The sequence below is a fragment of the Megachile rotundata genome, chromosome 4 (genome assembly GCF_050947335.1).
Source record: "Megachile rotundata isolate GNS110a chromosome 4, iyMegRotu1, whole genome shotgun sequence".
Classification (NCBI taxonomy): domain Eukaryota; kingdom Metazoa; phylum Arthropoda; class Insecta; order Hymenoptera; family Megachilidae; genus Megachile; species Megachile rotundata.
Genome location: NC_134986.1, coordinates 14,970,180 through 14,982,547, shown reverse-complemented (window position 1 = coordinate 14,982,547; position 12,368 = coordinate 14,970,180). Strand labels below are relative to the sequence as shown.

The window sequence follows — 12,368 nt, the reverse complement described above, 5'->3', positions numbered from 1 at the left end:
TAAAAATTTTTAAAGATTGAGTCTTTAAAAAGTTCCAAGTTTTGACATTCCATAGTCTGAACATTTTAAAGTATGATCCATAATGTCCATGAAAAGTTTCTGTAGTACCCCTCCCTTTTATCTTGTTCGATATCTAACCCAGCCCTGATAATTGCCCTACAATGACGTTGAGGACGATCTTGAGTAAAAGTAGAAAGGACACGCGAAGGCTGGGCCTTGCGGAGGACCGGTCCATAATGCAGTGATTCGAGGGGTGTATGCGATTAAAGAGTCGAGGTCGAAGCGAAAAAAAAGTGGGTCGACCGCAGGACAATAAACTGTATAGGCATTGTTGGAAAAGCACGTGGTGGTGACTACCACGAGATGCCAGTGCGTCAGTTGTGTTCTCCTATCGATCTTGTAAGTTTCCATTCGGTGGCGACCTCCTCTGCGTGCGCACCTTTTTCATCTCAGTTATTTACCAAGCACCCTACGACAGAGTCAGGAGAACCTTGGAGAACGTGTAAATGGTGAGAAGGAAGTCGATCGGCAGGTAACGAGAAATTCGTTAGGGGGTGGCCAGGTCGATGGTAAGCAAATTGCCGCAAGGTTTCCAACTGGGCAGCGGGTAAGGGCAACAGGAGGGGGCGAGAGCGGCGTCGAACCAGCACGAAGGGTGTACCCACAGGCAGCTAGGTAGATAGACATCGTCCGGAAGTCCGAGAGGGTATCTTCTTCAGGGTGCTAGTGTACGAGAGGTGGTTGCGAAACGTGCGGGATACAGTTTGCCGAGGGAAGCAAACGGAGAACGTGAAAGCAACGTAACTCCAATGTATTACGGTCCTCCTTGCACAAACGAAGCCACGGAAATATGTCGTTACCACGAGAATGGAGCTTGCAGGATTCGATTGAGCGTGATGCTGTCGCCTGTGCGACAGCGTCGCAGGAGATGGTCGGCACGACCGTCATCGACGAGAATATGAATCAACAGAATCAGCTGGGCTCCCTATTGTCGATACACTCGGCTCCCGTCTTCGATTTGAGCAATGGCGTGCCGTCGCCGAAGAGGCCAGCTTCCTTGGCCGTGCAGGCGACGGCGACCTCCACGCCGATCGTGCCACCTCACCTTCAGAGCCCCGAAACGATCGAGGACGAGGACAACGACAATCTATTGACGATATCGAGTCTCACGGCTAGGCCGTTGATAGCCAAGTCTAGGGAACTTCGCTCGACCAAAAGCTCCGTGTCGAAGAAGAAGAAACCGAAGAAAACCGAGACGAAGAAGCCGAGGAACATCACTTATGTTCCTTTGGACGGCGGTTACGGGTGGGTCATCGTCTTCGGAGCGTTTTTCGTGCAATTCTGGGTGGCTGGTCTGGTGAAATCTTACGGGGTGTTGTACGTTGAGGTGATGGAAACGTTCAAGGACTCATCGGCGTCGGTTGCTTCCTGGATACCGGCTATTTTGTCCTGTCTTTGTCTCGCGCTTGGTGAGTAATTGTATCTATGAGTATCGTCGATTGGATGTTTCTGTTCTGTCGACGAATAATTGATACTATATTGCCGGAAGTAATTACGTATACGAGTGGTGTAATTAAAAGAGAAATTAATGTGTTGCTCCACACGTAGCTCCAGTGACGAGTATGCTGTGCCAGAAATACAGCTGTCGAACGGTCGTTTTCATCGGGGGACTGTTCTGTGCTTTAGGACTAACTATAAGTTACTTTGCCACGAGCTTGATACACCTCTTTTTTACATTTGGAGTTTTAACAGGTTCGTGAAAAGCTGTAGCGTGCGCAAATATTAATGATTTATGATCTTATCATGCATTCAAAGTCTGCACATGTACACTCCGATACAACGTAGGCTTCCTTTGGACAAAAACTGTGAAGGAAGGACCACTTGCTTTTCATTTTCAAGGATCCGATATGTCTACATAAAAATGTTCAAATCCCCGCATTTTCAATCTCCGAAATTTCTCAAAATTTCAAAGTTTGTTAATCTGAAAATTTACCAAGAAATGAACGAGTGGTGAGGTCTCGTTATGCATCTCCATTTTCCCTAGGGAAGCCAACCATACTCGCTAGTGTACACATGTATTGTAGCTTATTAACTTCCGTCACTTGTTACGTAACGTAGATGCAGGCACAATGCTAAAATAAAGATGCAACTTTAGACAAAGGAACAAACGAACTATCAGGTCATTTCATAAACAATGCAGCTTTCTTAATCATTTAACAATGGTTAAAGCATTAGTATTTGCTATTATATTTAATTGTCTGCATATCGACCAATTCTTCTACCATTATATCTCACAATGCCTATCTTACTATACTATTATTTTATTACTCCACTGTACTACTATCTTGATAGTTTAACATTTTATTGTTTCATCATTTTACTATTCTATTATTTTATTGTGTTATTATAATATTATTCTATTATCTTACTACTCTGAGTGAATAGGCTTAACGTACTTATGAACTTATGAGCTTATGAATTTTAGAAATATATGATTTGCTTAACAGTCATAGGTTTATGAAATAACCTAGTATTTATTAAATGATAATTTCTCATTTCTTTAACGTTTAAACCTTCGTCAATTGTTATTTCTTGATTATGTAAATGAAATTTCAGGTATCGGCGGTGGATTATCAACGACGCCAGGCATCATCCTCGTCTCCCAGTACTTCGATAAGCATCGTGCCCTGGCGAACGGGATCTGCGTGTCTGGCACAGCGGCGGGCAGCTTCGTGTTCCCGCTTCTGATCGAAACCCTGGTGAAGAATTTCGGCTTCCATGGCACCATTCTCCTACTGGGTGGTTGTATGCTCCACGTGTGCGTGAGCGCTACCCTGTACCGACCACTGGAGAATAATTACGCGCCGGAAGACACGATCGTGGTGGATAAATTGGAAAAGGTCGAGACCACGGCAAAGGAATTAGAAACGGCGAAACAGCAGAAGTTAGACGTAATATTTGCCAACGACTCGACTACCAAGCATAATCTGTTGAACGAATTATTTCATCAGAACAGTGTAGTGGCCGTCGAGCTGACTGACAGCGAGGAAGAGAAGGACGTGATGGGCGAGGGCCTTAGGATGAAACCGATCTCGAAGATCCGTAGCTCGAGTATACTCCACAGCGTCGAGGATCTGTCGACCGACTCCACGTGCGTATACAAGGCCAGGTCATCGTTGAGATCCCTGAGATCATCGGTCACCGCCGTATGTCCAGTTCCTCAGAACGAACCACAAGTGCCGGAGGAAAAGAAGACTGTCATGCAAAGGATAGCGCAATATATTGATCTGTCGCTATTGAAAAATCCTCAGTTCATCATGATGTGCTTCTCCGTCAGCCTCATGTCGACCGGAAGCCCGTACATGTTGTACTATCTTCCAGCATACGTTCACGCGGCTGGATACACGAAGTCGGAAGCTGGGTACTTAGTGGCGATTTCCGCCGCGCTGGATTTGTGCGGGAGATTAGGACTTGGCTGGCTTTCGGACTTGCAGTTGTTCGATCGTCGGAAAGGATACATTGGAAGGTAACGTCACAAACAATTTCTCGTGTCTGAAAAATAGGTGCGGATACATTTCGTTCATTGAAAGGAAATAAAAATGGTTTATTGTTTTTATTTAATAGTGTCGTGGGTGCTGGTGTAGCAGTATTGGCAATTCCAATGGCCCATTCTTTCTATGTACTGGCATGTTCGGTCGGCATGTACGGATTATGTCTGGGCTGTTGGTTTCTCTTGGTACCCGTCCTTCTCGCAGACCAATACGGAACTGATAAAATATCCTCTACTTACGGTCTTGTTAGGATGTTCCAGAGTGTCGGAGCAATTTCTATTCCGCCTTTAGCAGGTATCATGATCGTTTCACTGTTAAAATATGTTGAATGTTAATGATCAAACTAATACACTCAAAGGTGTTCGATGCTGCACAGCAGTCGACGAGGTATTGTTTGATGCAGGGTCGGCGCGAACATTTGTGGGATGAGTTTAAAAAATTCTGTGAGGCCTAATATGCGTAAATTTCAAACTTGATATATTAATAAATTTGAAAGTACTCGTATAATACCGTGCATAAGGCCTCGAAGGATCTATGGAAAAGTTTTCACGGTCCATTTATAGCACATTGGCAGGTTCCGGAAAACGTTTTAAGTCCACCTCGCGCTGACCCTGGTTTGATGTATAATAAAAAGAAGTTTATTCAGAATGACTAGTTATTGATGATTTGAAAATGATTCCAGGTTACCTGCGCGATGTAACCGGCAGTTATAATGTATGTTTTCTCTGTATGGGAACGTGCATGGTGATGGGAGGACTACCTTTGCTCCTGGTTTTTAACGAAGTAACGAAGTCATCGAAGATGACTGTTAACGCTGAGAACAGTAATTGTCAAGGAGAGACGACTGTGAAAGAATAAGATATTTTGCGAATGTGATTGAATGTGTAATAGAAAACTAATAAATCGCAACATTTGTCGCTACAATTATTCCACTATGATGTATTGCTTGGTTCAATGTATTCGTAACGTTTTACGATAAATACCTCATTCGCGGCAGGTAAGGGTGATTTCCATAAATTTTTATAAATGCAAGTCTCTCTCGTTTTATTGGTAAATAGATCTTCTCATTTACACCGTTTACAATTAAGTGAAAACGAACGATGTAGGGCAAATATTGTTACGCATATATACTATATACACTGTAAAGAATTGCTTCTAAAAAAAATTGGTTTACAGTTTGTTATTTGCCTTATGTATTACGTCAACATTATATACATTGTATTTACATGTTACGTTATGGTTATTTGTAGAAAACGAAGAATTGCGGCAGGTCCTGCGACGAAAGAAACAGTCTTAGTAGGAAATACATATTTTTCATACAAACAGATGTAATTAAACACAGTGATCTTTAATAAAAGTTATATTCTTTTCACTTAAATAGTTTTAATTTTTCTATCTGAAAGAAAATTAAATCAATATACAAATTGATATTTGAGAAACTTTACATACTCTAAAAATCACCATAAAAAATGAAGTACAAATTTTTTTTATCACAAAGTGTACACAATTTTTACAATTAAAATCAGTTTATAGAATCTACTCTTGGATTAAAAAAATTATGTATTACTTGTATGAATTGATCCTATTAATTCATGCATAAAATCATATAATAGCATTTAAATGGTTCACGATGCAATTGGTAGACGTATTAAACACGCCATTTAATATCTATATAAAATGATTACATCAGAGTCAATTAGTAATAAATGCTAGTATTTCTGATGATAAGAGATATATGAATATGTAGAAAAATTACGTCGGTTTCCAGGCTACAACTCTCATTTTGTTATTTAATTCTTGTAGTATTAAAGTGCACGTGAGCTGCTTCTCCGGTGATAAACCGTTAATTCCTTGCACTTCATCATCGTCATCTGCCATTCCATTATTACATCCATTTTTACCTTTAGTTTTTCCTTTTCGTTTCTTCTTTTTATTTAATTGTCTGCAGTCTATGTCGCTAGCAGCATCTGTCGCTTTTCTTATCTATGGTGATTAAAATCTTTCATAGATTTTGACTATCACAATACATAGTTGGAAATTTACCTAAATAAATATCTTACTTTTGCACTTTTCTTTGATTGTTTATCATACTCTAATGAATCGTAATAATTTGGTTTCTGTTTGGGTCGATTAGTTTGCCTAGTTTTCATTACTCCATTATCAGGACTAGGAGGACTTTTAATTGAATTACGCCTTGCATTGAAAAACGAATGCCCACATGGACATGCTTTGCACGCAACAGGTACCTTAATACATAAATTTATGAAGTTTACATACATGTTGTTTTAGTATAGATAATACAACCAGGTACAGGCAGAATTTTTATGAAAAATAAATAGAAAATACATAATAATGATTCCTTGTTTAGGACTCAAAGAAATTCTTCGAAATTATAACAGTAAAAAAGATTATAATTTCAATAGCTTTTTTGTTAGTTCAAAAATTAATTTGTTATAAATTAATAACTGCATTTCTCATGTTATGAACAAATTCCAACAATGATATTATTGACCATACTTTCCATTTATTTGCTCATAAGAAAATCACTCGTGCCTCGTTGTACTACCTGTACAGAAACACCCTGTATAAATATAAATAAATATTTATTTCACTGTACCTTACTAAAATTAAAATAATATAATAATATATTTCAGAAGTATAAAATAAACATTTTAAAATATAATACAAAATTGAAATTTAATTTTCAACAAAAAAATTCACTTTATGGTTTAAACATGTATCATTTATTAAAATTATTGATTTTTTGTTAAGAATTGGTATCAAAATTATAAATATTAAAAAAAATTATATTAAATTCAGGAATAATGTATATATTAACGACGATACTAAAATTTGTAATTTAAAAAATGTCATATTATGATAATTAAAAAGTTTTCTAATGTATTTTATTATCTGCTAATTTTTTGCTTTAATTTAAATCAGCAGAATAATTATATAAAATTACCTGCAGTTCACATTTTGGGCAGCCTTTACTAATTGTTTTAGTCTTTGCCATATTCCATTTATTTGAAAAACATTTACTAAAAATAAGGTTATTTACAATTGAAAAATATATCTAAGAAAGTATATCGTTAAACCATAACACTAAATAATGACATCACAGCACAGAAATAGATTTTGGGTCGGTGAAGATGCATTTTCTGATCTCTCACTGTAACAACAAATATTTTTTTCTTTCGTTCAGCATCACGCTAATAAGTAATGACAGTCGTAATGAATAAAAGGAACACAATAAGAAATAATTTGGACTCCAATTGACAGATGGCGGTGAAAGACAATTAACCATATAACCTAATCACGATATTTTGTTGTAAGTGTTTGTGCATGTTGTTTCATATATTCAAATACGTTTAAAAAATATAACCTAAGAACTGTGTAAATTTATTTAAATAAAATTTTACGATTAGTTTTTTAAATATGAGTGTCAGTACATATTCAAGTGTATCATATGGTAAACAAATGTTGAAACTCAAGTATTTTTCGACATTTTGATAAATGGTAATTGTAATTCAATTAATATTTATTTGAAATTTGTTTTGTTACAGTATTACTAACAATATACTTATAAGATATATATTTTTAATTAGTAAAATTAGATATTCTAATATTAAAATGTAATTAATTATATGTACTTATCAAATAATTGCTTTGCATTTTTTAATAAATTTGAATCGAAAAATAATTTATATTAAATTACTTTCATATTAAAAAGTTTACATCAGGACTACTGAAAAGGATTTTTATTTACTAAAATCTTATTTATTTTTAATGGAATCGTTAACATACTACTTTTTTTTTATAGAAAATTAGGTTAATGTATTTTATAAATTCCTATATTATACCTCGGTTATATATCAGTGTCCTTAAAATAGTTGTTCAATTATTTTTCAAGTTTTAATTTATTACTAATCTAAAATTATCGAACTTTATTGTTAAATCAATTGATAATCCCTTGAAGCATATTTTTCTATTAACTTTCAATTTCGCTGTTATCATCTTTAACAAGTTCAGAACAGTACAATACATCACAATCAAGATCATTTTTATTATCATTCATCATGTTGTCTTCAATGTTTGAAACCTGTTCAAAATCAAACATATTATTTCTCGACATTTTTTGACGAAAACGGTAAATTTTCTGTAATTTGCGTTTCCGATACAACTTTCTTATCGGAATTGCATTTTTCAATTGTCGCATGAAAGTTATTGAAGTGACTGACAATCTATCTTGAGATGAGTTATTAGTGTCATCATCTATAAAATTATCTGATACATCCGCATACTCACCACTATCAGTTACAACGTACTGCAATGTGGGATCGAATCTTACCTGTTGAAATTGTGTAATATTATCTTTTCCTTCAACGAACATTGTATTAGTGATGTTTTTGTTTCCCCTTTTTATAGTCTTCTTCTTAACATTATAACGATTACCTTCCAACAGATGATTTCCTTTGCTACCGTCGATGCATGACCGACTGTGCATCATATTCTTTGAAATTATCTTTTTTTTAGGATTATCAATGACACGATGTTCAACACAGATTTGATCGCCATCTTCTGGGTTTACCTTAATTTCTGAATTCATTGCTGAAATGTTTACATCATCATTGCAACTATTTTTCTTTAACACATTATTTCCTGATTTAATCGAACATGGCGTCCAGCCAAGGTCTTCCCTGGAAACGTACATTTTGCTTTCAGTCCACGTACATAAGTAATTCTTGCAACATCGAACGATATTGTCGCTTTGTTTCCGCGTCATGGAATGTTTTGAAATGGCATTTCTAATTTCATTTTCTTCTTCCTTTTTGCAACCGCACAAATTTGTCTTTTGATCGGAGACAGTCGCACGTAAGGACGCAATTTTGAGATAAGGGTTATTACATCGACCGCAAACAAGTTTCAGATCTTGTTCACAACAGATCTTACTTTTTGCATCGATAAGATTTTCCTGCTTAAACCACGTTTTTCCTTTTCTAAAGCAATCAGACCATTTACGTTTCTTTCGTTTATCAGACTTTTTTTGACTCATAGTTTTATATTGCCCGATATTTTTTGAGCTACGTACACACGTAGTCTTCGTTTTCATGGTGTTATTTACTTGAGAATCTCTTTTGTAAAAAATATTTTCACAATTTTGACAGAGTACGAGATTCGATGCGTTCAGCTGTTGGCAAGAACTTGCACGCTGAGGACAATTTTTTATATTTGAATAGACGTGATTCGGTATGGTACAATTGCAACAAACAATATTTTGAACGTTCTTCTTACGATTATTTTCAGTTTGGGTTCTTGTATCTATGTATTTGTTTGGTGTCTGCACTGAAATAGAGAGAACATTCTTTTTTTATTAATTCACAGATTTTTAAATATTCACACTGACTGAAAAATACTAATTACAAAGTTTCATATATTTGTTCAAAAAACGATTCTTCATTACCTAATTTTTTTTTTATTGGAATCACATCCATTTGTGTAAATTTTGCCTCCTTTTTCACGCAATTAATAGTCTGAGAGGTAGAAACATTTCTTTTTGTACTAAAATCGCTTTTAAATTTTTGCATTGGCCTTCCATGTTGAATCCTTGTTGAATTTTTATCAATCGGTGACTCATCATCGAGTTTCGATATATTGCTCTTTACTTTCTTGAAATTATTTTTACTCTTTTCAGGCGCCATTTTTTTTATCCGCGAAAAAAACAATTCTTTATTTTCGTCGTGGTGCGGATCACGATCTTTATTAAATTGTCTCTTTGCACTGTGTTCTATTTCTGCTTCATCGTCTCCGTCATAAATACACGCAATTTGCGCGGAAATTTTGTTATTGTAAGCGCACCGTCGTTGTAAACATTTAACGGATCGCCTCTGAAAAAGAAATTTACATTTCCATGGGTCAGGGATGCCTTGCACGAGAGGTAAACCTAACTCGTTCCATATCCTGTCAGTGGCGAAAGATCTAACGTAAGAAGGTATTAAATTTTTCTGCAGAACACGTGTTTCTATTGAATTGCAGTATCCCTTTCTAGCTAAATATTCTTTCCAAGCATTTGGAATGCCGTGTCGTAGATCGTTGCGATTTTCATTAACATTTACAGCTTGTCGTTGACAAGTCGAAAGTTCGATAAATGGTTGCGACACTAATAACTTAGGCGAAGAAAATGGTCCACGTACTATCTCGCGTATGTAGAGATCGTTATTTTTTTGAATCTTCTTTGGACACATCCATTTTTGTGTCCATCCGTTACATACTTTAAGATCATTTGTTTCCTTTTTCTGCATTCTTCTTCTTTTATCTGGCTAATATCAAATAAACGGATTTGCCGTTTTCAGGAAATTCTTGTTACTTTATCATGAAAGATAAAATGTAAGGTACGTAATTTCACTAATAACTTTATTGCGATAATATCATAAGATCAGTTTAAAGCACATTTTCTCGTACAAACAAGTAATCAAGGTCTTTTACCAATTGAACGTGTTGTGTAATACCAACATTTTTTTATGACAATTATAAAACATCTATCGTCAAGTTACGAATTCTTTCATGATATTATCACTGTATTCTCATTTTTTGTTAGAGACGCGTAATTCTTTTATGTGACTTATACATTACATGTAGTATACTTGAAATTGAGCAGTGTTATGCATGTAATGAAATAATATTTGTTTTGTAACGACTATATTTCATTATCGTTTCATCGTGAATTGATTATGAAGATATAAGTCAAAAATTGAATCAAAAGTTCATTTGAATCCTCGTTACGAAAATCCCTAGATAACGAGTTTTCTGCGGCGCATATGGTTGCGATTGGTTCTGTATACATTGTAACTAGAGATAGTGCGCAGCCGTACTGACATTTATATATGACATTAACGTGTATATCCAGTGATCTTTTATTTAGTATACTCCTACATTATAATTTCTTTTCGATATCCATATGTTTTTATTCACCGTATATATGAATACGAAGCGAAAAGTAAGCGCACATTACGCTAACGACGAGTTTCTTGAATCAGCCAAGATATGCGTAACGCGAGACCAAATTGAAACAGGGCTACCAATTCTGCATATTGCCAACATTTAAACATGTGCATAATTTAAATTAAAATCGATTGTTTCAGCATTGTGGAAGGTGACGGGTGTTGTTTTGGTTGCTCGATGTTTCTTCACAATTAAACACGATGTCTTTACTGCGATCATTACCCACGAGACTTAGCAACACTTCGAAATTAATATCCCGGAGTGTTCCAGCTGTATTTTATCATCCAAATGTAAGTATTCATTATTTTGATCCTTAGTACTTGCGACGAATTTCTTCCACTGCTTTCAATAATCAATATCTACTATGAGAAAGTATATATAGCACGTTTGACCTTCATATTTTAATTATCTATAATTGTACTGTTGCGACAAAACGTTTTAAAAACGACATGATAAATATTTCGCGTTTTCCGGTAATATTAGGTTATATGTCACATCTTCTATATTTAGCAATTTTCATATATCTTGTAGATCTTGACATGTTACTTTTATTATATTATTGTTACTATTTTGCAGGTAATAGATCATTATGAGAATCCAAGGAATGTAGGATCTTTAGATAAAGATGATAATCAAGTAGGTACAGGCATTGTAGGTGCTCCTGCCTGTGGTGATGTAATGAAGCTTCAGATTAAAGTTGACGAGAAAGGAAAGATCATAGATGCAAAATTCAAAACTTTTGGATGTGGTTCTGCTATTGCTTCTAGCTCGTTAGCTACAGAATGGGTTAAAGGAAAGACTGTAAGTACTATTATACTTTCTTATAATTTTATTCATGAAATGTACAATGTATTGATATATTTTACAGGTAGATGAAGCTTTGGCATTAAAAAATACTGACATTGCTAAAGAATTGTGCTTACCACCTGTCAAGCTGCACTGTTCGAGTAAGTAATATGTTTTGTTAAGATATGTTGAGTTTCTTGTTACATTAACGATATTAGATATAAGTTTACATTTTTAAGAACTGTTTTAAGATAGTTTTATGCAGTTTAGTAGATTCAAATGAAAGTAAAGAAAATATGAACCATATTTCTTGATTGTAATTTTTGCAGTTATCTAATTGCACCTTTCAATATAATTATTCCTGATTAAAATAAGTATAGTGCCTAACCTTTTGTTTTATATATTGTAGTGCTTGCAGAAGATGCAATTAAGGCTGCTTTGTCAGATTACAATATAAAACAAAAGCAAAAGTCAAAAGAAAAGAAAGATAGCTCTCCAAATAAAGCATGATTTTGATCTTCTAAGCAACTGTGAAGAGTAGTGCTAATTATTAATAGCCACTAAATACTTCATATTTAAAAGTTTCACAAACTATGAACTGTGATTATATTGGAAACATTGTACCTTAAAATATATTTAGAGCTTTATGTAGACATACTTTGCTATGTCATATTTTCTTTTATGGCAGAAATAAATATATTTAACTAAGTTGTTTAAATTAAAATGTTCATTTACAGATCATAATATTATTATCCAAATTTCACAAAATCATATCACAAAATATCTTCTCATTGCTGTTGAGTATTCTTTCAACATTAATCAGTTCTTGATTTTCTGAAAACAAGACTATACATGTATCCATCCAATTTAGCAATTAAGTTTTGCTAGTTGCAATTTGCTGCAATACGACGTGCGTGATTGAAGCAACAAATATTTTTGTTGACATGAATACTTGTCTCAAATGAAGTATTTCAGTGGCAATTTACAGTGTTGACAGAAGCATTTCTATTTGTACATCTTGTTTTAACT

General features: G+C 34.9%; 4 protein-coding genes across 9 annotated transcripts; 2 read left to right on the top strand and 2 right to left on the bottom strand.

Annotated features, from left to right (window-relative positions):
- The first annotated feature begins 850 nt into the window (after positions 1-850).
- On the top strand, positions 851-4,929 carry Sln (monocarboxylic acid transporter silnoon). Of its 3 annotated transcripts, none has more exons than XM_076530738.1 (7): positions 851-1,469; positions 1,609-1,752; positions 2,617-2,900; positions 3,012-3,526; positions 3,625-3,845; positions 4,234-4,548; positions 4,802-4,929. In XM_076530738.1, exons 1-6 carry the CDS (start codon positions 851-853, stop codon positions 4,407-4,409), a joined length of 1,959 nt encoding a protein of 652 aa, XP_076386853.1. In that variant the 3' UTR covers positions 4,410-4,548; positions 4,802-4,929. The 3 variants fall into 3 exon arrangements, with proteins under 3 accessions (XP_076386853.1, XP_076386852.1, XP_076386851.1); XM_076530737.1 differs by having other exon boundaries at positions 2,617-2,951; XM_076530736.1 differs by having other exon boundaries at positions 2,617-3,526.
- On the bottom strand, positions 4,569-6,794 carry LOC100882086 (uncharacterized). Of its 2 annotated transcripts, none has more exons than XM_012291832.2 (4): positions 6,517-6,794; positions 5,612-5,797; positions 5,308-5,534; positions 4,569-4,824 (listed from the first exon to the last, which is right to left on the bottom strand). In XM_012291832.2, the coding sequence occupies exons 1-4, from the start codon at positions 6,565-6,567 to the stop codon at positions 4,722-4,724; spliced, it is 567 nt and encodes a 188-aa protein (XP_012147222.1). In that variant the 5' UTR covers positions 6,568-6,794; the 3' UTR covers positions 4,569-4,721. The 2 variants fall into 2 exon arrangements, with proteins under 2 accessions (XP_012147222.1, XP_076386864.1); XM_076530749.1 differs by having other exon boundaries at positions 4,569-4,947; positions 6,517-6,791.
- An 81-nt stretch (positions 6,795-6,875) lies between these two features.
- On the bottom strand, positions 6,876-10,694 carry LOC100883599 (uncharacterized). 3 transcript variants are annotated; one of them, XM_012291819.2, is made up of 3 exons: positions 9,016-10,694; positions 7,903-8,897; positions 6,876-7,653 (listed from the first exon to the last, which is right to left on the bottom strand). In XM_012291819.2, exons 1-3 carry the CDS (start codon positions 9,851-9,853, stop codon positions 7,543-7,545), a joined length of 1,944 nt encoding a protein of 647 aa, XP_012147209.2. In that variant the 5' UTR covers positions 9,854-10,694; the 3' UTR covers positions 6,876-7,542. The 3 variants fall into 3 exon arrangements, with proteins under 3 accessions (XP_012147209.2, XP_076386849.1, XP_076386850.1); XM_076530735.1 differs by lacking the exon at positions 6,876-7,653 and adding an exon at positions 7,718-7,902 and having other exon boundaries at positions 8,007-8,897; XM_076530734.1 differs by having other exon boundaries at positions 6,876-8,897.
- IscU (Iron-sulfur cluster assembly enzyme) lies at positions 6,930-12,047 on the top strand. Its single transcript, XM_003706025.3, has 5 exons — positions 6,930-7,070; positions 10,694-10,843; positions 11,130-11,354; positions 11,422-11,500; positions 11,749-12,047. The coding sequence occupies exons 2-5, from the start codon at positions 10,754-10,756 to the stop codon at positions 11,847-11,849; spliced, it is 495 nt and encodes a 164-aa protein (XP_003706073.1). The 5' UTR covers positions 6,930-7,070; positions 10,694-10,753; the 3' UTR covers positions 11,850-12,047.
- The last annotated feature ends 321 nt before the right edge of the window (positions 12,048-12,368 follow it).

Bases quoted from the DNA above. Each gene is read 5' to 3' on its own strand.
- Sln (XM_076530736.1), top strand. From the start codon at position 851: ATGTCGTTACCACGAGAATGGAGCTTGCAGGATTCGATTGAGCGTGAT. The intron at 1,470-1,608 runs GTGAGTAATTGT...CTCCACACGTAG, and splicing joins CTGTCTTTGTCTCGCGCTTG to CTCCAGTGACGAGTATGCTG. The intron at 3,527-3,624 runs GTAACGTCACAA...TTTATTTAATAG, and splicing joins CGGAAAGGATACATTGGAAG to TGTCGTGGGTGCTGGTGTAG.
- LOC100882086 (XM_012291832.2), bottom strand. From the start codon at position 6,567: ATGGCAAAGACTAAAACAATTAGTAAAGGCTGCCCAAAATGTGAACTG. The intron at 5,798-6,516 runs GTAATTTTATAT...TTATGTATTAAG, and splicing joins GCCCAAAATGTGAACTGCAG to GTACCTGTTGCGTGCAAAGC. The intron at 4,825-5,307 runs GTAATTTTTCTA...CTTTCGTCGCAG, and splicing joins GTTGTAGCCTGGAAACCGAC to GACCTGCCGCAATTCTTCGT.
- LOC100883599 (XM_076530734.1), bottom strand. From the start codon at position 9,853: ATGCAGAAAAAGGAAACAAATGATCTTAAAGTATGTAACGGATGGACA. The intron at 8,898-9,015 runs GTAATGAAGAAT...TCTCTATTTCAG, and splicing joins TCCAATAAAAAAAAAATTAG to TGCAGACACCAAACAAATAC.
- IscU (XM_003706025.3), top strand. From the start codon at position 10,754: ATGTCTTTACTGCGATCATTACCCACGAGACTTAGCAACACTTCGAAA. The intron at 10,844-11,129 runs GTAAGTATTCAT...ACTATTTTGCAG, and splicing joins CTGTATTTTATCATCCAAAT to GTAATAGATCATTATGAGAA. The intron at 11,355-11,421 runs GTAAGTACTATT...TATATTTTACAG, and splicing joins AATGGGTTAAAGGAAAGACT to GTAGATGAAGCTTTGGCATT.